Source organism: Geotrypetes seraphini, chromosome 15 (assembly GCF_902459505.1).
Source record: "Geotrypetes seraphini chromosome 15, aGeoSer1.1, whole genome shotgun sequence".
Taxonomy (NCBI): Eukaryota; Metazoa; Chordata; class Amphibia; order Gymnophiona; family Dermophiidae; genus Geotrypetes; species Geotrypetes seraphini.
In genome coordinates, this window is record NC_047098.1 from 27,198,313 (window position 1) to 27,224,723 (window position 26,411).

The 26,411-nt window shown below is 45.0% G+C and overlaps 1 protein-coding gene across 3 annotated transcripts in view; it reads right to left on the reverse strand.

Moving 5' to 3' along the window:
* Positions 1–5,863: 5,863 nt before the first annotated feature.
* EXOSC10 (exosome component 10) overlaps positions 5,864–26,411 on the reverse strand; it is a 127,931-nt gene continuing 107,383 nt past the window's right edge. For all 3 annotated transcript variants that reach the window (XM_033921975.1, XM_033921973.1, XM_033921974.1), the window contains exons 21-25: positions 22,145–22,218; positions 19,166–19,322; positions 12,447–12,508; positions 6,669–6,745; positions 5,864–6,037 (exon numbers count right to left, since the gene is read on the reverse strand). In XM_033921975.1, coding sequence (XP_033777866.1) covers positions 6,007–6,037; positions 6,669–6,745; positions 12,447–12,508; positions 19,166–19,322; positions 22,145–22,218 — 401 coding nt within the window. In that variant the 3' untranslated portion in view covers positions 5,864–6,006. The remainder of the gene's footprint in view (positions 6,038–6,668; positions 6,746–12,446; positions 12,509–19,165; positions 19,323–22,144; positions 22,219–26,411) is intronic.

Below are 26,411 nucleotides of genomic sequence, written 5' to 3' on the forward strand. Positions count from 1 at the left end.
GGAGAAGCAAAGGGCCAAAGAGTGCTATAACCAAAATGTTTTTCAAAAAATATAAATAAATACAATAATTATTATTATGTAGGGAGAATCCTCAGTCTTCACAACTTATACCCGGTTACACCTAAAAGGCACAGTTGTCACTCTGTATACCCAAAGTGCAAATTCAAGTGAAAAATATAATGTGCAATAATGTCCCCAAAATAAGGATCTCAAAACCTATACTTTATACACATTTTAGCAGCTACCATTCCACACAAACAGCATTCTAAATTCAATGTTCAAGCCTTTGAAATGCTTTTGATAGTAAACAGCTAGAAACAGGCAAAGAGCTACCACAGTACTTATCTTCGTATTCTGTAGACCAAGAACTTTGCCAAGTACTCCGCATGCTTCTCTGCATTCAACAGACTCCTTTTTGGAGGAAAAAATCCCTTCCTCGGGAATTATAGCACTGCTTGTAGTGACTCCAAAAATGCCAATCCAGCAGTCTGTAGACATCTGCTATCATGTTTCTATGGTTTGGGTGGCCTAGTGGTAGAGTGAATCCCAGCACTGCTCCTTGTGACCCTGGTAAAGTCAATCCTCCATTGCCCCAGCGTTCAAAATAAGTACCCACTTTGAATGTGTAACCATAAGGCTTTTGAAAGACACTTTGGTATTTAAGACAGCTTTAAGGAGAAATTAGGTCCTTACCTGCTAATTTTCTTTCTTTCAGTCCCTCCAGACCGGCACAGAAATGGATGGGTTTATGCTCCTCTGCCATCAGGTGGAGTCTGAGACATTGACTTTTGGCAATAATACAAGTAGGCTGTGCAGTCCTATTACACTCAGTCTTAATGAATAGCCAAGCAGAAAACCGCTGAAAACAATAACATCCCAACTCCACATGTACATGGAGAAGACAAAGGAAAACACTTGGATACTAATCAGAACAGGAACCTTTCAGAAACGTCCCCCAGTTCACCAGCTAAACCAGCCGAACCAAATACTCTTTAAACTCCCCAAAACAACCAACAAATCTTCTGATTTTTCAGTTGCCAGAGGTAGTAGAATGAGGTGGAGATATGATCAGAGAGTGATATTGGAATTGAGGGTCACTCCTAGGCTACGTAACCTTATATTTTGCAGTTAAAGTGGTGGATTTCTAGGAGATTGAAGGATGGGTGAATGTGGGGTTATCTTTCCGCAAATCCCGCAGGAAAAAACCTGAACCCTTCGCAAAAACACCAAACAAAATGACAGGGTGTTTGTGCCAGTCTGGAGGGACTAAAAGAAAAAATTAGCACAGAAATGGATGGGATGTACCAAAGCAAGACCCATCATGGGTGGGAACCCTGAAGGGCTGCCACAATACCATGCTCACCGAACACTGCATTCCGATGCATCCCTCCTGCCCGTAATGTAGTGCGGGGTGGGGGTAGGGGGTCGCCGTGGTCAGGAGGGTTTGGGCTCCCTCCTGGCCCAATATTGTCGGGGGGTTGGGGAATCGGCGGGGCAAGAGGGCTTGGGCTCCTTTTTGCCCCGATCGTGTTGGCGTGTTGGGGAATCGGCGGGGCAAGAGGGCTTGGGCTCCTTTTTGCCCCGATCGTGTTGGGAGTCGGGGAGTCGGCGGTCCTTCGGGGTGGGGGTGCAGGTGCGTGCGAGCGGTCCTGCTTGGGGTGAATCGGACGTCGGGGGGGGGGGGGGGGGGGAAACTATGTAAAAAAAAATGCACAGCAGAAGCTGCCAGTTCCTGGCATAAAGTGTAGGCATAAAAATCGCAACAGAATCTGCTATCTGTACCCAGCCAGGCATTTATTGACTGACTTTTTCATTCTAACGCAGATTTCCAATAAACTACATCTTTTACTGCCAATATTGATCCCAAAATGTCCAGGAAAAGAAAAGTTGACGGTGAAGGCAGACAATTTAATGACAAATGGGAAAATGAATACATTTTTGTGCTTAGTGAGGGCAAACCAGTGTGTATATTGTGTTATGAGACAGTGTCGGTGATGAAAGAGTACAATATATGTTGTCATTTTGACACCAAACATAATGTTAAGTATGGCAAATATACTTTGGAAGAAAAGCATAAAATTGTTAAAGAACTAAAAGGCAAACTACAATCACAGCAGCAAATGTTTACAAAGGCTACAGCGAAAAATGATGCTGCAGTGAAAGCAAGCTTTATAGTGGCTGAAGAAATTGCCCGTACTTCAAGGTGTTTTTCAGAGGGTGACTTTTTGAAGCAATGCATGCTAAAAGTGTGTGAGAAAGTATGCCCAGACCAGATACAGAGTTTTCAAACTGTCAATTTGTCAAGAAACACCATTGCAGACAGAGTTCAAGAACTCTCAGGAAATCTATCATCACAGCTGGCCGAACAGGCATGCAGTTATCTCGCTTTTTCACTTGCTATCGATGAAAGCACAGACAACACTGATACAGCGCAGCTGTCCATCTTTATACGTGCTACGAAGACAGACCTCTCTGTCACTGAGGAACTTTTGGATGTAGCTGCCATGCATGGGACGACGACTGGTAGAGATATATTTGAGGCTGTGGAGAAATCTATAAATAATTTTAAATTACCCTGGGAAAAGTTGGTGGGGCTAACTACCGATGGCGCACCTTCAATGTGCGGAGAAAAGAAAGGCTTGGTTGGACTAATGAAGGAAAGAATGCAAAAAAGTCACTGCCACACACCCTTGATTACTTATCATTGCATTATCCACCAAGAGGCTATGTGTGGAAAAGTTCTGGACATGAATGACATAATGACCACAGTCATTAAAACTATTAACTTTATAAGGGCACGTGGCCTGAATCATCGCCAGTTCCAGCAGTTTTTACAGGAGGTGGGTGCAGAGCATGGAGACGTGCCATACCACACAGAAGTAAGATGGATGATCAAGAGCGCAGTCCTCAAAAGATTTTTTGAGCTCAGAGAACAAATTGCTCTTTTCATGGAAAGTAAAGGAAAGCCCTTGCCTGAACTGTCGGATCCCGCCTGGCTATGTGATTTTGCTATGATGTGTGACATATGCGAGCATCTCGCCCAACTGAATCTGAAGCTGCAGAGACGCAAACAAGTCATCACGAAGATGTCTGACATGATCACAGCATTCCAGCGTAAACTTCAACTATGGAAGTCCCAACTGGAACAGGACAATCTTGCCCACTTCCCCGTTTGTTTGAGTATCTCAACCACTATTTCTGGTACTTTTCCTTGCAGTCGGCTGGCTACCAAAGTTAGCCGTTTACTAAGTGAATTTGAGCGGCGCTTCTCTGACTTTAGAACACAGCACTCAGGCTTTGACATCTTTGCCAATCCTTTTACAGTTGATATCAACAATGTGCCCCATCACCTTCAGATGGAGATAATCGAGCTTCAGTCTTTGACATCTTTGCCAATCCTTTTACAGTTGATGTCAACAATGTGCCCCATCACCTTCAGATGGAGATAATCGAGCTTCAGTCTGACAGTGGCCTGAAATCAAGGTTTCAGGATGTTGAAATTGAGGACTTCTACCCTCTACTGCCCCCTGACTCAATGCCAGAGCTCCGACTTCATGCTGCCCGTATTCTATCCATGTTCGGGAGCACCTATCTTTGTGAACAGATGTTTTCAATAATGAATCTGAACAAAAACAAGCACAGATCACGCATTACCGATGACAACCTCCATGCTGTTTTGCGGGTTGCTACAGCCCAAGAAATAAAACCGAACATTGACTCATTGATACGGGGAAAACGGTGTCAAACATCTAGCCAGAAAACAAAACAATGAGCATTTTAGGTACATTCCAATATTACTGTTTTGCTTGATAGCATGTGAGTTGGTTAACAGCACTGTTAAGGAAAAGATTGTTCCACTCATTTTAAATTCACATTTCTGGTTAACATTGTCAGTTTATGACTGTTCAGTAAACCATTCGGCCCGCGATTTAGGCTGGATTTTAGATTTTGGCCCCTTCTCTGATTGAGTTCGACACCCCTGTTCTAAACTGTAGTCAGTGCCGATATAGGTGGCAAGGCTCCTCTAAAGCCAGAAAACCTGGGGAGGTGGGGGAAATGGGGGGAGGGACTCAACCCTTCCGAGTGTGATACCCCCGAGGTCAGTAGGACTCTCAAGAGGGACCCCCAAGCTCAGTCCGGACAGCAAAAGGGACAAGAAAGATTCACTAACCAGATCCAACAGGCCCAAAGAAACCTCAGCATAGACTGCACAACTTACCACTCCACCTGCTGGAGACTGAGAAAAGTCTGAGTGTAATAGGGACACCACAGCCTACTTGTACTATAGCCAAAAGTCAATGTCTCAGTCTCCACCTGCTGGCAGAGAAGTGCAAACCCATCCATATCTGTGTCAGTCTGGAGGGACGCTAAATGTCATTTGTTTAAAGCAGCATATGGGGGCAACACTTGTACAGGACCTAAATTTTGAGGTAGTTTGCTCTAATTGGACAATTTCCTTGGAGTTTCTTTTGCTGTATATTTGTATTTAGTTTGTGCATTGTTTTTGCATGTTTTATTGTACCTTAGCTTTGGTAAAGGTGGGCTATAAGTAATAAATCTTTAAAATTCCCTTACATATTTCATCTCCCCCTTGTCCAGGGCTGTGTGACCATGGTCTTTGAGGGCCACATCCCAGTTGGGTATTCAAGATTTCCACAATGAATATGCATGAAATCTATTTGCATATAATGGAAGCAGTACATGCAAATACATAATCTCTCTTACCTACATCTGAAAGTACATATGCTGTAGAACATGTATACTTTTAGCACTGAATAGAGGATAGATAGTTTTCATCCAAGGAAATTTACCCAGCTAACTGCTTAGTTGCCTGGGCATATTCCTTAGAAAACTGGCCTAATGCCGCTCCACTGTCTGTATTCTTTTAAAGAAATCAAGGAGGGAACCAGACAGGCCTGCTTTTTGAGACCTATTTTATATTGCTTCTTTCATTGTGAGAAATGGTGTGGCAACTGTGCTAGTCCATTCTTAAAGATAATATGTAGAAATAAAAAGAAATAAAGGAAAACAAAAAGAATCCAAGTGATACCCTTTTTATTGGACTAACTAGAGTATGGTTACCTTCAAAAGCTAATCTAACTATGCTCTAGTTAGTCCAATTAAAAAAAAAGATATCACTTGGATTCTTTTTGCTTTGTATCTTTTTATTTCTTTCATTGGCAAATGACCTTCTTTGGGACAATCTACTTGTGGCATCAATGAAATCCTGCTAAGAAAGAATTGGACTTCCTTCAAATAATTATCATCTGCCATAACTAAGTTCAGCAGAATGTCAAGTTATCACTAAAGTTGTTGACAGAATGTGTTTAGACAGACTTACAAACTGTAAACTGAAATGTACTCAGTTGCTCACTGACAGGTCACTAGATGACACCCACTCCCTATGTGTTTATTAGCGATTGACCAGGTGAGATCCTTCTCTCCAAGTACTCATCCACAGGGTACCAGGTGAGAATTCTTCTCCCTCCTCGTTTTTCTTATTGGCAGGTCATCAGATATGAATTTCCCCCACAACCCAATGTGCTATCATAAGAGAAAAAAACTTCCTTCCATATGCTTGTCAATGAATCACCAGGCAGTTCTATGCCTGTACTATGTCCACATTAAATTTTGAGAACAGAACTAGAAAGTTTTCATGTAGTCTGAAAATTGACAAAGTACTTGAAATAAGGAAAGTTCCTTCTCTTAAGGTGCAATACTTATCTGTAACTGGAATCTGGAAATGCCAGAAGTGTCTGAATTTTTGCTTTGACCTAGTGTTACACAGACTATCAGAGTAGGAGATGCAGTTGGGTTTCTTGGACCCTTATCAACAAACAAAAAAGGAGGAGTCAAGGTTTCCTTAAACAAGCGTTTAATTAAAAACAAAATTCTGTACAAAATTGAAGCATCACATGATCTAATGCTGTTCTGACAAGAGTCATGTGGTGGTAGCATACTGTAATGTTTATCACTGCTATTGCCTTCATGTTAGCTTCCAGACCTTCATCTCTTTGGCCAGCTATGCTTAAAACCCCTGCAAAAAAAGAGAACAAATAAGAAGACTCAGAGAAGGCATCAGGTTTTGGATTCTTCTAAGCTACTCAGAAACGAGAGAGAGAGAGATTTAGAAATGCTTAGCTCATTAGAATTTCCTGTCATGGTACCTGCTGCTTTCCAGCTCCAGAGGAGAGAGAGTTCTTAACTTTTCCACAAAACAAAAATCAATAGAGAATTTTCACCCCCCAGGAAGGACCAAAGACCTCAGGAGAGACTGCACAGGCTTGTCAAGTTTTCCATTTACTAAGACTGAGAACAGACTGGCTTCCAGGGAATTGCACAGCCCACTTATAAGTTAAGACAAAGTAGAGAATGACACTGGGACAAATTTTTCCCTGTCCCCATGAGTTCTTTTCCTGTCCCATTCCTGCAAGCTATCCTCATCTGCACATGCCTCAAACACTTTAAAATCAAGTGTTCGAGGTTTGTGTGATTAAGGCAGAGCATACAGGAATGGGGCAGGATGGGGAAATTGAGTTCCTGTGGGGAAGGGGACAAATTTGTCCCAGTGTCATTCTCTAAGTCAAAGCTCAGTGTTTCTCGGTCTCCATCTGCTGGTAGGAGTGCATCTGTGCCGGTCTAGAGGGACGCTATGGAACTGTCCTTACCTGCTAGATTTCTCAGTGAGAAATGACATGCTTTTATTCCCAGTTGAAGGGTGCAGTTTTTTGGCAGATGAGATTTTCTGCAGAAGAAAAGAACCAAGAATAAGCGTCCTAGCACTTATAAATTCTAACACATAGATGATTTAATCAATTACCCACTGTTCTGTGCTAAAAGCTTATGCAACAAGCTTCAAACCTGGCACAAATTTTACAGACTACCTGCTTATATCCTCCTGTTCCCATATGGATTTGTTAATGGTCACTTCTGGGGAAAAGGAACTTTGTCTTTGTGATGGGAACCTGTTTGGAGATCAAACCCATTGATAGATATTACACACCCAACAGAAAGCTGAGGGCAAAATTTCAACTTTCTTCTCCCAGGTCACAAAATCCTTTGCAGGCCTGTGATGAAGTAAGAGGTCTCTATCACCTAGTGTCTTTGTTGGAAGAGGAGTCAGTTAAGATTGATTGTCCACCTTTACGAAGAATTTCACTCAAGATGGTGTACAACAGATATAGCTTGGCAAACAACATTGTAGTAACTAGTAACAACAGAACAGAAAAAGGCAAGAGAGATGTCCTAATCAACTAATATATAACTTTATTGTTAAAAAGTCCCAACAAAGATCCTAGTTTCGGCATTAAGAAGAGGATAAGCACTGTAAAAATGCTAGAGCAAGCTTGGTCCCTTTTTAAGGACACAGTCACCAAGGCGCAAAATCTATATATACCATGTATCAAGTTTCAAGTTTATTTAAATTTGATAATTCGCTTATTACAATCTAAGCGAGTAACATTAAAAGAAAAAAAATATAAAACTTACAACATTAAAATATATATTGTACTACATTAAAAGGGGGTATTCGACAGACTGACATTACGGACTGACTAAGATACGTTGGGAAAGAACAAAAGGGGATAAAAGTTACAAAGTGTTGTTTCCAGGAGGGAAGAGAAAAAGTATCAGGAGGGGGGGAAAAACATTTGGATTAGGGTTTGATAAATAAAAAGAACTGTTTTTGGATGTTAAAAGTAAAAGAATAGTAAATAAAAGAGGTATTTTAGAGATTAAAATGGGTTTTAAAAAGAAAAGTTTTTAGATTGGTTTTAAATAAATTAAGGTCTTTAATTTCTCTAATATATAAGGGAAGAGTATTCCAGGTGAGGGGGGCCATGACTGAAAAGATGTCATGACGTCTGGTCCCTATAATTTTTAGAGAAGGGACCATTAGCAGCCCTTGTGTATCCGACCGCAGGGAACGATTCGAAGTATATGGAACTAGAAGCCGATCTATGAATTGTGGTTCATTGGTAATTAATGTTTTAAATACTAATAGTGCTATTTTATATGTTATTCGTTGGTTAATGGGCAGCCAGTGTGATTCTATTAAAAAAGGTGTTACATGATCATATTTCTTTCCATTATGAATTATTTTAATTGCAATATTTTGGATTATTTGTAGACTTTTTTTTCCTTTTGAGTGATATTTAACAGAAGTGAATTGCAATAGTCTAGTTTGGATATAACGAGGGAGTGTATTAAGATATTTAAGGATTGCGGTTCTAAGTACTTAGACATTGAACGGATTAGACGTAGACGATAAAAACAGCATTTAACTAAGTTGCTGACGTGTTCTTGGTAAGAAAATTTGTCGTCGATAATTACTCCTAATAACTTAAGTGAAGTAACTAATTCAATAATTGTATTGTCTATTAAAAAAGGAGTTGATAATTTTAATCCCTGTTTTGATGGGAAGAGTAGAGCCTTAGTCTTTGATATATTTAAAGCTAATTTGTTTTGTGTGAGCCAGTTTTTGATTTTTTCTAATTTTTGATTGATTTGAATTATTTCGTTAGGGATCCAAGAGGAAAAAGAACAAAGAACCGGCGTGGCTCACTCTAGAGGTGAAGGAAGCGATCAGAGACAAGAAAACTTCATTTAAGGAATGGAAAAGGTCAAAAACGGATGAAAACTGGAACAAGCACAAACATCAACGCAGGTGCCATAAGGTGGTAAAAGGGGCCAAAAGAGACTACGAGGAAAAAATAGCCAAGGAGGCGAAGAACTTCAAGCCTTTCTTTCGATATATTAAGGGGAAACGACCCGCAAAGGAAGTGGTGGGACCGTTGGATGACCATGGAATGAAGGGAGCGCTAAAGGAGGACAAAGCAATCGCTGACAAACTGAACACATTTTTTGCATCTGTATTTACCGAAGAAGATGTACACAGCATACCGGAACCCATCAGGCTATATGCTGGAAACGAAGACGGAAAGCTGACAGGATTGACAGTCAGTCTAGAGGAGGTATGTAGGCAGATTGATAGGCTTAAGAGTGATAAATCCCCGGGACCGAATGGCATCCATCCGAGGGTCATCAAGGAACTGAAAGGGACCATAGATGAACTGCTTCAACTAATAGCCAATCTGTCGATCAAATCGGGAAAGATTCCGGAAGACTGGAAGGTGGCGAATGTTACACCGATGTTCAAGAAAGGTTTGAGGGGAGATCCGGGGAACTACAGACCGGCGAGTCTGACCTCGGTAACGGGAAAGATGGTAGAGTCACTGATAAAGGACAGCATCATTGATCACCTTGACGGACACGGGCTGATGAGGACCATTCAGCACGGTTTTAGCAAAGGCAGATCGTGTTTGACGAACTTGCTACACTTCTTTGAGGAAGTAAACAGACAGATAGATCTGGTCAACATTGTATATCTGGATTTTCAGAAGGCGTTCGACAAGGTTCCGCATGAACGACTACTTCAGAAAATTGCAAGCCATGGAATTGAAGGTGAAATACTCACGTGGATTAAAAACTAGCTGGAGCACAGGAAACAGAGAGTGGGGGTAAATGGACAATACTCGGACTGGAAGAGCATCACCAGTGGGGTGCCGCAGGGCTCGGTGCTTGGACCCGTGCTTTTTAACATCTTTATAAATGATCTGGACATAGGTACGATAAGCGAGGTGATTAAATTTACGGATGATACGAAGTTATTCAGAGTAGTAAAGACGCAGGGGGATTGCGAAGATCTGCAACGTGGCATAATCAAGCTCGAGGAATGATGAGGTTCAACGTGGATAAGTGTAAAGTGATGCATGTCAGTAATAAAATTCTCATGCACGAATACAGGATATCCGGGATGATATTTGGAGAGACCTCCCAGGAAAGGGACTTGGGAGTTCTGATCGACAAGTCGATGAAGCCGTCCACGCAATGTGCGGCAGTGGTGAAAAGGGCAAACAGAATGCTAGGAATGTTAAAGAAGGGGATCACGAACAGATCAGAGAAGGTTATCATGCCGCTGTACTGGGCCATGGTACACCCTCACCTGGAGTACTGCGTCCAGCACTGGTCTCCGTACATGAAGAAGGACACGATACTACTCGAAAGGGTCCAGAGAACAGCTAAGATGGTTAAGGGGCTGGAGGAGCTGCCGTACAGCGAAAGATTAGAGAAACTGGGCCTCTTCTCCCTCGAACAGAGGAGATTGAGAGGGGACATGATCGAAATATTCAAGGTACTGAAGGGGATAGACTTAGTAGATAAGGACAGGTTGTTCACCCCCTCCAAGGTAGGGAGAACAAGAGGGCACTCTCTAAAGTTGAAAGGGGATAGATTCCGTGCAAACGTAAGGAAGTTCTTCTTCACCCAGAGAGTGGTAGAAAGCTGGAACGCTCTTCCAGAGAAGGATTCAAGACAAAGTTAAACAAGTTTCTGCTGAACAGGAACGCGCGCTGGTAGGGCTAGTCTCAGTTAGGGTGCTGGTCTTGGACCAGAGGGCTGCCGCGTGAGCGGACTACTGGGCATGATGGACCACTGGTCTGACTCAGCAGTGGCAATTCTTATGTTCTTTCATCAGGGGATACTAAAAACATAAAATAAATAAACATATGTATCTGAATATATCTATCTATCTAAATAGGACACAAAGGATAAAATATAAAAATTGTATGAATATATAAAAATCCATACATATACAAATATGTTAAACAACATAACATAATAAAACATAACATAATAAAGAATATAAAAAACATATCATAATAAAAATCTAAAACAATGGTCCATGAGTATGTGCAAACATAAAGAAAGATTATCAAAGCAGGGTGTGAAGACATCTTGAATTATGGATACATGTCAAATAGGCTTGCATGTTTTAAAAAAAATAAACCCAAAACACCCAGAGGCAAGTTGCCTACATCGTAGGTGTCTTCGCAAGACTAGGAAGGCACGTAGGGCTACCTAAGCTCGCCCAAATAACAAGAGGGAGGGGAAAACACTGGGACTCACTGGAATGCGAGTCTAAAATGATTGTAAGACATCCTTAAAAGGACTATCATACACCATAGGCATCCTCAAACAAGAAAGTTTTTAATTTGGATTTGAATTTATTTAGAGATGTTTCCTTTCTCAAATGTTTTGATGCTGAATTCCAAAGTGTGGGGAGCGGTGACTGAGAAAATATTTGTCCACACAGTATTGATATATCTTAAGGAAGTAATCGAAAGTAAATTCTAAGCAAATCTATATTATATGAGGTGGGTAAGGTAAAGCTTTTGATATACCGGCTCTCTGTGGAACAACCAAAGCATTATGAATGAGGTGTGTTTTAACTGTGTTTGTTCTAAACAGTGCATGGAGTAGAAGACCGGAAGTGCCTGGGGACAAATGTGTGACAGGTAATAACTGCTCGGCCCGATCACAGCCAACTCTTTTACCTTTATTTTCTCCACCACTAGTTTGGAGAACATATTGGTTTCCCTTTTCTTTTGTTTTATTTTCCTCACATTAAAGTCTGAAGCCTTTTTTATTGGTCCTTTCAGCTTAGACCACTGTTTTTCCATTTCCCTTATCCCTCCCATCCTATTAGCTCTTTCTTCAGATATTCCCCATGCTACTAAAGTCTGCACGTTTGAAATCCAGGACTTTGAATTTTGTATGGCCGCCCTCTACTTTAGCCGTTATATCATGATCACTACCACACAGGTGGGCACCCACTTGGACATTAGAGACACTTTCCCCATTTGTGAGCACCAGATGCAGTATCACTTTTTCCCTCATCAGTTCCATCACCATTTGTCTGAGCACAGCCCCTGAGAAGGGCATTCGCCATTTCTCTACTTCTTTCCGATTCAGCAGACAGAAGTTTCCAATCCACATCCAGCATGTTGAAATCACCCAGCAACAGGACATAAGAATATAAGAACTTTTCCTTTCTTCTCTAGCTTTCGGATATCTGCAACAAGATCTTTATCGAATTGCTGCTTTGGTTTTTCCACAGACATCCAGTATATCAAAAGCTTTATCCTTACCCCACCTCATATAATATAGATATGCTTAGGGTTACCAGATGTCTGGGAAAACCTGGACATGTCCTCTTTTTAGAGGACTGTCCAGGTGCCCTGTCGGACTTTCCAAAACCTGGCAGTTTGTCTGCATTTTGGAAAGCCCCAATGAGCTCTGGCTGCATCTAGAGGGCCTCCTGAGCATGTGCAGATGATATCACACACATCTGTGCATGCTCCAGGTCCTCCAGACACGGTCAGAGCTCATCGGGGAAGAAGAGAGGTGGCTTTGTGGGGGCGGGGCCCAAAATATGGTAACCCTAGATATGCTGCTACAGTGTCACACAAAGCATTTAAACCTTTTAAATAGGCAGCACAGAGGACAAGTGCAGTTGGGACAAACTGACAGACAAGACTCTGGGTAAATTATATATACAGCTGAATAAGGTATGTGTGAGGTATTTTCACTCTTCAGGCTCTGCTTACCTTGTTAGTGGCAGTTTGTTGACTGGGATCAAATTGGGACTGCTGTTTGGTCTTAATATCCCCTGAGAAACAGACAGACCAAAAATTATGCAATGCCTGGGATCTTATACTACTAAAGCAAGACTAGCACACTATATTACAACAGTATCTGGTTCTTGTACTGCAATGTATGTGCTACACTGCCACAGCCTGCCAATATGACTATATCCATCTATATACCATGTGCTCTCTATAATGCTTATAAAACTAAAGCCTGCTAATAATAAAGTGTATCTTTTTTATTTTAAATGTATTAATAGGTTTTAAATATAAAAAGTATAGCATAACAGGTGCATCATATGAGCAATATATAACAAACAATATGGAGAGGTATATGTCATTACAAATACATACATCTATAATTGAAAAGGTAATAGAAATTAACATATTTGTTAAGGATTAAGAAATAAGGTGAAACGTCAGTGATGGGATTAAATCTGTTTGATAGGAGACCATATTCTATCAATAGTTTTTTATCTATTGGAAAATTAATGAATCATTGATATGGTAGAGTGCCAAAATATAATGTTGAGATATGAAGCAGATTTCCAATTTGCTAGAATAAGGAGAAATTAGGTTCTTACCTGCTAATTTACTTTCTTTTAGCTTCTCCAGACCAGTAGAGGTTAACTTTACGATTGGGTATATATCTAATCATGACCAGCAGGTGGAGACTGAAAACAAAACTTTGGGACAGTATATCCTAGCCCCTCCTCTCTATTTCCCTCAGTCTGCCGAATAGCCAAGCAGAACCAAGAACTGGAAACAACAGAGAGAAAAAACAATACTCCGAAAGGAGTAACCAATAACATACCCAAAAAATGCTGTTGGAAAATGCAGAGGAGAAATTCCCGAAGGAAGAAGGTCCCCACAGCTCGCCAGCTAAGCCAGCCGAGCCACAGCCGCTGTTCTTCAATTCTCCCCGGCCCTAGAAAAATACTAGAACCCGCAGCAAAAAACAAAAACTGCCCGCGCAACAGCCCCAACAACAACAACAACAGACAGGGTGGGGACCTCTACTGGTCTGGAGAAGCTAAAAGAAAGTAAATTAGCAGGTAAGAACCTAATTTCTCCTTCTTTAGCACTCTCCAGACCAGTAGAGGTTAACTTTACGATTGGGACGTACCAAAGCAGTCCCTCTCACGGGCGGGACCCCCGAAGGGCCGATACCAGAACACGCTCACCGAACACCGCGTCCCGACGCGCCTGAACATCTACCCGATAATGCCGAACAAATGAATGCAAGGAGGACCAAACCGCAGCCTTACAAATATCCACCGGAGGCACGAGCGACGACTCAGCCCAAGAAGCCGCCTGACCCCTAGTGGAATGAGCCCTGAGAAACTCCGGAACCGGCTTCTGACTCAGAAGATAAGCGGAAGCGATCGTCTCCTTGATCCAGCGCGCAATAGTAGCCTTAGAAGCGCCAGCCCCCCGACGAGGACCCGCCAGAAGCACAAAGAGATGATCGGAGCTCCGAAAATCCCGGGTCCGCTGCACATAAGCATGGAGGACCCGACCGACATCCAACTTGCGCAGCTGTCGTTGCTCAGAAGAACCCTCCCGACTACCCAAGACCGGGAGGACCACCGATTGATTGACATGAAAAGGAGAAACTACCTTCGGCAGAAAGGAAGGAACAGGCCGCAAAACAACCCGCTCCTTTGAAAACTCCAGGAAGGGAGCCCTACAAGAGAAAGCCTGTAGCTCCGACACCCGTCTAGCGGAAGTAATGGCCACCAAAAAGACCGACTTCAGCGTAAGGTCCTTCAACGAACAGCCATCCAACGGCTCGAAAGGAGGGCGCACTAGAACAGAGAGAACCAGATTGAGATCCCAAGAGGGAATCGAGGGCCTTATGGGAGGCCTGAGCAACTTGGCCGCCCTAAGAAAGCGAATCACATCAGGAATGGCTGACAAACGCTGACCTGTCACCAGCCCCCGAAAAGCCGACAGGGCCGCCAGATGAACCCGAAGAGAAGACCAGGCCAGGCCCCTATCCAGGCCATCCTGCAAAAACTCTAGAATGTTAGGCAGAGAAGCGCGAAAGGAGACCACTCCCCGCGCTCGGCACCATTCCTCAAACAGACGCCAAACCCGTACATAAGCCCGAGAGGTAGAAAGCCTCCGGGACCCCAAAAGTGTAGAGATCACCTTGTCGGAATATCCCTTCTTACTCAGGCGGCCCCTTTCAAGAGCCAAGCCGTAAGACAAAAGGGAGACGGGTCGAACATGGGAATGGGACCCTGCGTCAGAAGATCGCACTCGAGAGGCAGAGGAAGAGGATCCGCCACCAGATGCCTCACCAGATCCGCATACCACGGACGACGAGGCCAATCCGGAGCCACCAAGACCACCAGCCCCGGATGGCGAACAATGCGAAGCAGTACTCTGCCTACTAATGGCCAAGGAGGGAACACATACAACAGCCCCTCCGTTGGCCACGGTTGGACCAGAGCATCCAGACCCTCGGCCAGACCGTCCCTGCGACGACTGAAGAAGCGGGGTACTTTGGCGTTGCCACTTGTAGCCATCAGATCCATCAGGGGCTGCCCCCAAGCACGCACTAGCAACTGAAACGCCTCGGCGCCGAGACACCACTCTCCCGGATCCAAGAAGTGACGACTGAGGAAGTCCGCCTGAACGTTTTCTACCCCGGCAATGTGAGAGGCCGAGAGGTCCAGAAGATGCGACTCCGCCCAAACCATGAGCCGAGCCGCCTCCTGCGCCACCAGAGTGCTCTTGGTGCCCCCCTGACGATTGACATAAGCCACTGCCGTGGCATTGTCCGACAGGACTCTGACCGACTTGCCCAACAAAAGGGAGTGGAAAGCCAACAGCGCCAGCCGGACCGCCCTGGTCTCCAACACGTTGATCGACCAGGAGGCCTCCTCCGTGGACCAGGTTCCCTGAGCAGAGTGACCCAGACACTGGGCCCCCCAACCCAGGAGACTCGCATCCGTAAGGAGCACCGTCCACTGCGGAAGATCCAGACCCACCCCCTGAACTAGGTGAGGGGTCCGGAGCCACCAACGCAGACTGCAGCGCGCCAAGCCTCGCAGGGGAACCGGAACATCCATCCCGTGCCTCTGGGGAGACCACCTCCGGAGCAGAGCATACTGAAGAGGACGCATGTGGGCCCGCGCCCACCTCACCACGTCCAGGGACGCCGCCATCGACCCCAGGACCTGGAGGAAATCTCGCGCCCGAGGACACCGGGACGCCAAAAGCAGGCGAATCTGAGACTGCAATTTGCTCACCCGGGCCTCTGGGAGGAAGACCTTCCCCAAGGAGGTGTCGAACAGCACCCCGAGGTACTCCAGACGCTGAGCCGGAACCAACCGACTCTTGGAAAGGTTGACCACCCAGCCCAGCGACCGGAGAAACTCCACCACCCGAGCCGTAACCCGGTAGCTTTCCTGCAACGACTTGGCCCGAATTAACCAGTCGTCCAGGTAGGGGTGTACCAGAATGCCCTCCGACCGCAAGGCTGCCGCGACGACCACCATCACCTTGGTGAACGTCCGGGGAGCCGTGGCCAGCCCAAAGGGAAGCGCACAGAACTGATAGTGCCGACCCAAGATCGCAAAGCGCAGGAAACGCTGATGAGAGGTCCGAATAGGAACATGCAAGTAGGCCTCCGTCAGATCGAGAGAAGTGAGAAACTCCCCCGGCTGAACCGCCAGAATGACCGACCGCAGCGTTTCCATACGGAAAGAGGGAACCTTGAGAGCCCTGTTGACCCCTTTCAAATCGAGGATGGGCCGAAAAGTCCCCTCCTTCTTGGGCACCACAAAGTAAATGGAGTACCTGCCCGTGCCCCACTCCGGGGGGGGCACCGGAACTACTGCCCTGAGATCTAGCAAGCGCTGAAGGGTCTGGCGAAAAGCCTGCTTCTTCCCCGGAGTCTGACACGGAGAAGCGAGGAAAAAATCCGGCAGAGAGCGGGCGAACTCCAGGGCATAACCGTCCCGCACCACCTCGAGGACCCACTGATCGGACGTGATCTCGGCCCATTTGGGAAAAAAGTCGCGCAGCCGGGCCCCCACCGGAACCAAGGGGGGCGCCGGCAAGGCGTCATTGTGCAGGACGGGAAGCGGGGGAACCGGCGGAGGGGTTCCCTGCCCCCCGACGGGCCCCCCGAAAGGGCTGCATGCGCTGGAAGAACCGACCCCGGGAAAACCCCGGAGACTGGAAAGAAGCAGCCCCACGCCCAGGGCGATACTTGCGAAATTCCCGCAAACGCCCCCGGGCCGCACCCCCCCGAGACGCCAGGCGGGCACGGTCCTCCGGCAAACGGGGAACTTTCGAGTCCGACAGAGTCTGAATTAACTTATCCAAGTCCTCTCCAAATAAAAACGACCCCCGAAAGGGAAATTTAGTAAGCTTAGCTTTGGACGCAGCATCCGCCGCCCAAGCGCGCAGCCACAACACACGCCTTGCGGCCACGCCAAAAGCCATGGACTTAGCCGAGATCCGCACCAAGTCATACAGAGCATCCGAGAGGAATGAGGCAGCCATCTCAATCTTTGCTACCTCCTGATCCACCAGAGACCAGTCGTCAGACTCTCGATCCAAGACCCGCTCCGCCCACCGAAACACGGCGCGAGCGACCAGTCCCCCACAAATAGCCGCCTGGACCCCAAAAGCAGAGACTTGAAAATTTTGCTTAAGGATGTTCTCCAATTTGCGCTCCTCAGAGTCCCGCAAGGCAGAACCGCCCTCAACAGGCACGGTATGCCGCTTGGAAATAGCCGAGACCACCGCATCCACGACTGGCGAAGCTAACGTAGCCCGATCCCCTTCAGGAATGGGATACAGGCGAGCCATGCTGCGCGCCAGCCGAAACGGCGTCTCCGGCGTTTTCCACTGCTCAAGAATAATATCCCGAATATCCTGATGCATAGGAAAAGAGCGGGAAACGGAACGGATCCCTCGTAACAGAGGGTCCCCCACACGCGGAGTCTCCGGCGGCGCGTCCTCAAAACGCAAAGCCGAAGAAACCTGTTGAATAAGGTCAGGCAGCTCATCTCTCTGAAAAAGGCGCACCACGGACGCCTCGTCACTGGAGAACGGGAAACCCGACAACCCGCCGCCAGCTTCCGTCCCCTCCAGAGGGTCCTGGAATTCCTCAGAAGGGTCCAGGTCCTCCTCCATACCGACACGTTCCTCCGACCACAAATCCTCGTCCCACGACACCCGCGGACGCTTGGACAAGAGAGGCGGCGGAGGGGACGTCACGTCAGACGAGAGAGGCAAAGCCGCAGGGAGCGCGGAGGAAACCCCACCCCCCGAGACCCCCTGGGCGCAACCGGGACCCCCAGCCGCCTGAAAATAGGCTTTGCATAATGAAAAGAAAAAATCAGGGGAAAAACCCCCCGAGGGTCCCAAGGGACTCCCTGCCACAGCAGGGGACCCAGCAGAAACCTGCCCCTGCTTAGACAAAACAGGGGGAAGGTCACCTGAGGTGGAAGACAAAATGGAGGGGCCAGACAGAGAAGATGGCGTCTTTCCCGCCAAAACAGCTCCCTCCACAGCCTGAAGCGGCTGAGAGACCTGAATAGTCTCAGCCGCTAAAACAGGCAAGCCGGCATCAGCTGTCAAAATATCAGCTGAGAGGGAATCCTCTAAAACCCGACCGTCGGCGGCTCGGGGAATCCCTCCGTGGGCGGACGGAGAAGACCGGGCTTCTCCACCGTTCCCTGCCGACTCGCGAGGCACCATCGGCGGGGAGCTCTGGGCGCCTGCAGCCGCTGCCGACGGAGCTCCTCCACCGCACCGGCCTGATCACCGCTTGCACAGGCCGGCCGCGAGTGCCTCGCGTCTGGAGCACAATGAGCACTTTTTCCCTTTAGAAGTGCTCATTGCTCCATACGCGACCTAGCTGTAAAAAAGTGCCGGTTAGTTGAAAAAATACAGTAAAATACAGTTTTCTTAAAGGGATACAACCCTCCAGACCAGCACTACCTCAGGATTTTTTTTTTTTTTTTTTTTTTTTACAGAACAGACTCCACAGGCTCTCGAAGCAATATGCCTTGCTTGATTTAGGGGGCAAGGCTTACTGCTGAGGCTCCTCTAAAAAAATATGGGGAGGTGGAGGAAGTGGGGGGAGGGACCCCGCTCGTGACCCGCCGGGTTTGACACCCCCGAGGTCGGACGAACCCCCAAACAGAGTCCGTCCAAGCTCCGTCCGGCTAAAAACAGGGACAATAAACCTCTAAACAAATTCCAACAGCCCTACCAAGGGAGATGGGTACAGATCACTCAACACCTGCTGGAGACTGAAAGAAGACTGAGGGAAATAGAGAGGAGGGGCTAGGATATACTGTCCCAAAGTTTTGTTTTCAGTCTCCACCTGCTGGTCATGATTAGATATATACCCAATCGTAAAGTTAACCTCTACTGGTCTGGAGAGTGCTAAAGAATGTAATTTTTGCTGCCATTGGTCAAGTGAGTCAATAATAGCCATTATCTTTATTATATCACAGTCTATGAATCTTGCCAGGATACAGACCGTAGAAATCTGCTTGGCACTGGTCCTACTTCCTTCAGTAGCTAGGATGTAGGACCAGTTCCAGGCCAGTGCACAGGAGTGGGGAATATGTAGCATCCATAATACTACATGAATTCCAAGTTAAACTAAAACAGGCTACATCATTTTGAAGGGAAGTCGCTCATACCAGCAAACATTTTGTAGTCAGATTTGTTGTAGTCATAGGGAGTAAACTGTTTTTGTGTTGCCTGTCCTTCTAGCTGCTGCTTGCTGGTTCGTTTCTTCCCAAGTTTTGGAGTTTCTCCCCTGAGATTGCTAGTCATTCGCCTCTTGGCAGATTCCTCCTGTAAGGGTGAATGATCCAAAATTAGATGCACAGATTGAACTGTGACAATGTCAGTTTGTGCTCTGCCCACAAAAGGTATCATCTGAATATTGAGACAAGAGCATAAAGCATATGCACACATATAAAACATCTCTATCACTAACAGTATACACTAAGCATTAAACTACAAAAACCTGTCAAATCAAAAACAATTCTAAACAAGATAAAAAAAAGAGATTTGTAAAAAAACCCTTAAGTCTACAAAGTATTTATTTTTACCAGAACAGAAATTAACCCATGATAATTAATCCATGATAAACTGTATGAAATGATAGTATTAGTCAATAATTTTTGGTTGACAAATTCCTAAAACAGTCACATTCAATGGGCGTTGCTTTTGCAACCTAATAAAAGGGAATGGCATTCGTAAGCTATTCACTTGGACAAAAAGGGTCCTCTGAATACTACCCACTCTTTCCACAAAATGTTTACTGTTGGCTGTAATAGGAGATGGCGCTTCTGGAGGCATGTTTAGCTTAGGTGAGAAAACAACAGGTACTGTATTTTCAAAGCTACACAAGGTTTTTCAAAGAAAAAGCATCCAAAGAAAAGCAGATGCAAACTTTGAAAACTACTGCGTAGCCTATGAGTAAAATGTACATATGAACAATGAACACTACAACACATGGTTTGATTATTGTCTTTCAAGTGTAATAAAACAGGAATGGACCGTCTCTAGTTAAAACTACTTGAGTCAAACAAAGGTGACTCTTATAACTTATTTGTTACTTAATCTTCCCTTGAGACTTACCAGCCCAGACAAGTTGGTTATGCTCCTCCTCCCATCAGCAGATGGAGATGAAGATAAAGATAGAAAGCGGTCTCTCCCACCCTATAATGCTGGTGCCTTAACTCACCCTATTCATTGCAGTCTAAGCAAGCCCCTTCATACAGAGCTTTGGACTTTCAGGCAATAGTAATAGCAAGAATACAAAAATATGCATTTGCCCACCCTGAACCCAGTGCTCAGGCTGGCTAGTAGACTATGAGAACCAAGCAAACCAAAAACTAAAACCCAGAATGCTGTCTCTTCTGAATCTTCAGAACCCCATACACATTACATCATGCAGAAGCTTCATTTTACTGAGCTAGGTACCACCCAGAAAGGGAGGGCCCTGAACCAGTTTAGGAAAACTCAAGAAACTGAAATTAACAGGTTAGTTTAAATTTTACCATACTTGTCATCTTTACTAGATTAGTCCAGACCAATGGGATGTACCTAAGCCCTTCATTACAGCAAGGGTGGCTCTGATAACAAAGTTGCTTTCCAGTAATGTGGGTTCTCAGTAAACAGCAAGGGAATGTAGCCACACTTATTGTTGAAGTCCTCGACTGATCCTGTGTGTCAGTGCTCTCCCCTAGTTACAGTAAGCTTTTCGCTTACTGAGCATGTGCAGAGACTCGTCTCCATAGCCCCACCCTGTTAGTTTTGTCTCTAACTGAAGGTGGTTTAACCTTGTCAGTATGTCTGAGGTTGGGATGGTGGGAGGGTAAATGTGTCTGCATTCCCCTGCTGTCTACAGAGAACCTGCGTTACAGGTAAGCAATTCTCAGGAGACAAGCACACTTGTTGATGAGTCCCAAGCTCCAATATGTATGAGGGTGGTGGTGGTGGAAGATTAAGAAGCAAACAAGTTTTGAAGTTGAAGAACAGACTGTCCAAAACAAATGTCTTGTGCTGTGCTAAGGTCTAAACCAGGGGTGTCCAACTTTTTGGCTTCCCTGGGCCGCATTGGCCGAAAAAAATGTTTCTGGGGCCGCGCAAACGCTGCAGCAAGACAGAGGAAGGAGGCGGTAAACACCCGGGGGCAGCAGAGGAAAACACTGCATTGCCCTCGACCAGGGCCACACAAAATAATTCACTGGGCCACAGGTTGGACACCCCTGGCCTAAACAGTAATGCTTAGAAAAGGTATGACCTGACAATTAAGTGGTAGTTCAGCAAATGTCCTGTATCAGAATTGATCGAGATCTTGCCACCGAAGAAGCTGTTGCACTTTACCTGTGGGCTCCAATCCTTCCAGGATTCGGTTGACATGCTTTAGTGAAGCAGAAATCGATGCAAAGGGAAATCCACATAGTAATAGTATGTTTAGAAGCTGTTTGACCCAGATTGGCTGGGTTGTAGGTAATGAACAGCTGATTAGTTTTGTGTTACTGGCCTGTAATTCCCCACTTCTTCCTTACTTCCACTTTTGTTTTACCATCAGCTATTTTTTTCTTCCATTTGTATCTTTTCTTTCCTGTATACTCAATCAGCCTCTCTTAACTTTTACAGATATTTTTGCCCGTCTTCCTCTTTCTGCTATATTTTGTGGTTTATGAAAGCTAACGTTTTATTCCTTACCCTCTCAGCTACTACTTTTGAGAACCAAAGAGGCCTTCTTTTCCTCTTACTATGCAGTGCCTAACCCATTATTAACCCCCCAAATTACAGAACCTGGAATTGTAAGTGTGAAAACCCCTTTTTTTACTTGCATCTCAGAAGCACAGAGTAGTAATCTAAGCTGGCACCCATGGGCTTTCATTGCCCAACCCATTAGACAAACCAGTAACTGTCAGCACCTTAGGATACTTTTAGTTATGGACCAACATTTACATTTTTTTTCATCGTGCCATTCACAAAACAAGGTATCTCTCACAGCTCTAAAAATTTCTTGAGCTTTCTAAAATCTAGGTCCTGTAGTTTGAGACAAGTCAGGGCCTGACTGCAGAATGTGCATATTTGAGCTCAGTGGATGTAGGAGAAAGGCATCTCAACAGGTTGGGATTAGTGCTTACTGCAGCCTGCTGACGAATTGTGGTGACAGTGTCTGTTGTAGCTCTAAGCTTCTCCCAGGCCTGCTTCCGAGCAACTGAAACAAGCAAAGAGATGTGACAAGTCATGATGCAGAGAATCATAAGGTAAACTAGCATTCATGCAAACGAGCGAGTGCATACACATACCTATATGGAACATGTGCAGTTAATTTATTCAGATTTATAAACAAAACTGTCTAAACAGTGTTAAGTAAATATCACTGAATACATAATATACTGAAAATCTGATAGCCAGGGAGGCAAGCCAAAGGGCAATGGCTTGGCTTTAGGAACTAAACATAAGCTGAGCCAATTTAACGAGCACAGAAAAGGTTTGGAAGTTCTAGTCCTAGAGACTATGCACAAAGTCAGCAGTAAGGGAAGCTCTACATTCTTTTCTGTAGCAACTTTCTGAAGGCACTGTAGCTCCTAGACACCAATAAGATCTGAGAACACATCAGTTCCATTGGCTGCCAAAGGAGGCCCTGCAAGTTCTGATCAGTGCAAGGACTATGCCAGTTGCAATGCTTGACTGTTTCCACTATGCTTACTATAGTTAAAGCATTACAAAATCAGGCTCTGCAAAAAACATAGTCCTGATGATAACTGGCGTTCACAGTGCCCTATTTGGCATCCTACTGTTGTTCGTTAATTGCTGACTGTTCAATGTTTTAAGATGACCTTAGGTTAGAGAGTTGTGATAGGCGAACCACAAATATTCTTATATAAATAAATAAAACCGCTGAGATGGCTGTGAACTTATCATGAGGCTTATTTTTCTTCTCAGAAATAAATGCTTAAAAATCATATAAACTCTCCTCTATGGACAAGCATGGTATCAGTGTCTAGAAGTGTCCCGATGAACGTGAGGGAGCGAGTTGGAGTCAGCTTGGACTTTTGGTAGTTGATGATAAATCCCAGAGACTGTAGTGTCAGGACTGTAGTTTGAATGGTCAGAAGTAACTGGTCTTTGGAATGGGCTACTAGAAGCCAGTTGTCTAGGTAGGGAAAAATCATATGATGCTGTTTTCACAGGTGCACTACTACTATAGCCAGGCACTTTGTGAAAATCCTTGGTGCTGATGAAAGGCCAAATGGTAGTACCTTGTATTGGAAATGCTGACTCAGGAATGTGAAGTGAAGGAAATGCCAGTGGGAAGGATGAATTAGAATGTGAGTATATGCATCCTTGAGGTCCAGGGTGGCTAACCAATCATATTGCTTCAGCAACAGCAAAATTGTCAGAAGGGAGCCATTCTGAATTTTTCCTTCTTGAGGCAAGCATTGAGTGGTCTGAGGTTGAGAATGGGACGGAGACACACATTGTGTGTTCATGGGGATGAGGAAGAACTTGGTTCGCCTGAGTATGAGAAACCTCCTTGATGGCATTGTTGCGAAGTAGAAGGGAGACTTCTGCTGCAAGTTGTGGAATGTGATGATGTGGAATCATAGAAGGAGGCAGAAGTTGGGAGGGTGTGAAATTGAGAAGGAAATTAAGGAAATATCCTTGAGAAACTATGCAGAGGACCCAATGGTCCATAGTGATAGCCTGCCACGGTGGAAGGAAGTGTGTTAGCTGCCCCCCCCCTACATGCAAATGGTCAAAAACTAGAAGTAGATTTAAGTGCAGACATTGAGATGTAGATGGTTGCTTCATGTCTCTAGTACATTGCTTTGGGTTGAAAGTGAGATAGATGACAGGAGCCTATGGGAGACTTTTACAGGTTGTGAGACCTATTCCTGCATTTTGCTGGAGTTGCTGAAGTCACGGGCTTATACAAACTGGTTTCAGTTCAGATGCTGAGATGCTAATGTGTTTAGATTCTTGCTGTCAAGTTTCTTAAGGACACAAACCAGTACTAGAAAGACAATGAGCTATTTGACAGTGCTGAAAGCAAATGCAAGTCAGCAGGACACTCCATCCGGGAACCTAAGAACTGATAAAGTGATGCCAGGCTAATGCACTGGTATTGATGTACCCGTGTGAAGAATGGAAACTACAAGAAGAAGAAGAAAGTTCCAGAAGCTATGCCTGTCCAGGGCCCCCCAGGGAAGAATGGAGGCGTGGACTAGGAGAGGGTTAGATAGGCAGCTTGTCTGCTCCAATAAGGTGATACATATTCACAGCCAGGGGAATGGTATAAAACCCCCATGCTTTGGCAGAGTTTCTTTAGAGAAGCTGCGCCATACTTACAGAAATATGCTGGCACTGTTTGTATGAGGGATTTTTTTCCTCTCCATTGTATACGTCCAAACTGATTTATTTCTGATTTGCCAAATTCTGCTATAATACTTATTACTAGAATAAAAAGTTATTTGCTTTGGAATATACAATGCAATCTTGTGGGTTTTATTTTTGTTTTTTCCTTCATGACGCAGCCTTTTAATTCAAAAGGAAGACTGTGATCTTTGTAGGGAAGGACGACTGTACAGAGTAAATCTTCACCGTGAATAATATTGCTGAAAAAATTGTTGATGATAAGCTTTTCTATAAGAGAAAGGGCATTGAAATTGTTGAGATTGCTCAGAAGTGTGTGCTGATAGTTCTTTAATGGTCGAGGAATCCTCCTTCAGCTGAGAGACTATAGCTTGTACTTTTTCACCAAAGAGTCTGTCTCCGAAGCAGGGAGTACCGCCAGTCTGACATACAAGTCTTCTCTAAGATCAGACACCCTAAGCCAAGCTGAATGCCTAGCAGCTATGGCCACTACTGCTGTGTGAGACGTTATGTCTTAGGCATCAAAATTGGTCTTAATAAGATGGTAGGTAGATTTCTGAAAAGCCACAAGAAGGTTAGGAATGGATTCTGGAGAAGTTGCTTCTAGCTTTTGCAGAACCAAATGTTGAAAATGGAGAATTTGAAGCTGATGAGCAATGATTTTGAATGAACCATAGCACCTTGATAAACCTTGCGACTCATGGAATCAAGAAGACAATGTTCCTCTCCAGGGGGTGCACAACGAAGATTTTGTAGTCTTTGCCTTTTTAATAGTAGACTACGAAACCATTGATTGGTGAGGTAGCTGTTGAAGGTCGTGACCAGGCACTTTTTGGATTTTATATTTCATTTCTAAGCTCTTAGAAGCTGTGGACACTGATAGGGGTTTTTGCCAATTAGTTAACTGGAGGTCCTGGAGAACTTGATGTACTGGAAGAGCAACCAGTTCCTTCAAAGGGGCCTTGGAAATCCTTACTACCTGTAGGTGCTGCCCCTTGACTAAGATTAAGTAGGGACAAAACCTTCTGTAAAAATTTTGGATAAGAATACTCTTCTGTTGGAACCAGCTGCATAGAAAGAGACAACTGAGGAGGTTGATCCAGTTCCAGATTAGGAACTGCCTCTGGTTGTGACCAATCTGGGAGGGAAGAAGCACCCTGAGTTGGAGAGGAACAGATAGGAGTGCAGGGACCTCAGTTGGTGGCACTAAAGGACCTGCATGAATAAGGTCCTCTGCAGGATTTTGTTCTGAACAACCTGAACACTGCTGGGTCTCTAGGAGTGGAAGAGTAGATGGAGGATGTTGAAGCAAAGCAGCACTGTCCTAAAAAAAATGTAAAAGGATGAAAAAATTTGAAACTGATTGAATCGGCTCTGAACCTGGAAAAGTAGGGGCTGACTGAGGACCTTGGGGGAGGGGGAGGGGGAGAGAGAGAGAGAGGTTTAGAAGGAACAATAACTTATATGGGAGAAGCTGCTCTTTTTTATTTTGAATTCACTTTAGCTTGGTTTTTACTTGAAGAAGTATTAGTCTTCTGAATGAGGTCAGGAGAGGACCACGAGGGCGAGACTAAGCCCACGAGAGCCTTTGCTGAAACCTCTGTCGCTTCCACTTCAAAAATGCTCCATCGCGATGAAGGAGTGCTATAGCTATCAATTACAGGAGCTTTCTTCCATTGGGCTGCTGAGTCTGCTGGCTTTTTATTTTCTGATAGCTTCAGCAATACTTTGCTTCCCTCCCCTTACAGGGAGGGCCCTATGGGGAGGGAGCTAGCGGCATATTAGGTGGTTTCGTTCTGGTGCGAAGAACCGCTGTTTTCTTACCACTGTCCATCGCCATACTTCTGCTAGTGAAGTAGGCGTCCTCCAGGTCCTAGCGCCAGTTATATAAAAAAATACTGGCGCCACTACTGAGCAGAGATTGTTGGTTAAAAGGTCCAACTGTGAAAAACATGCACTGTCTCCTCTCTGGTCTTTTTTACCCCTTTTCTTTTTTTGGGAGGAAAAATAACTGCTGGTTAGTAATCTTAT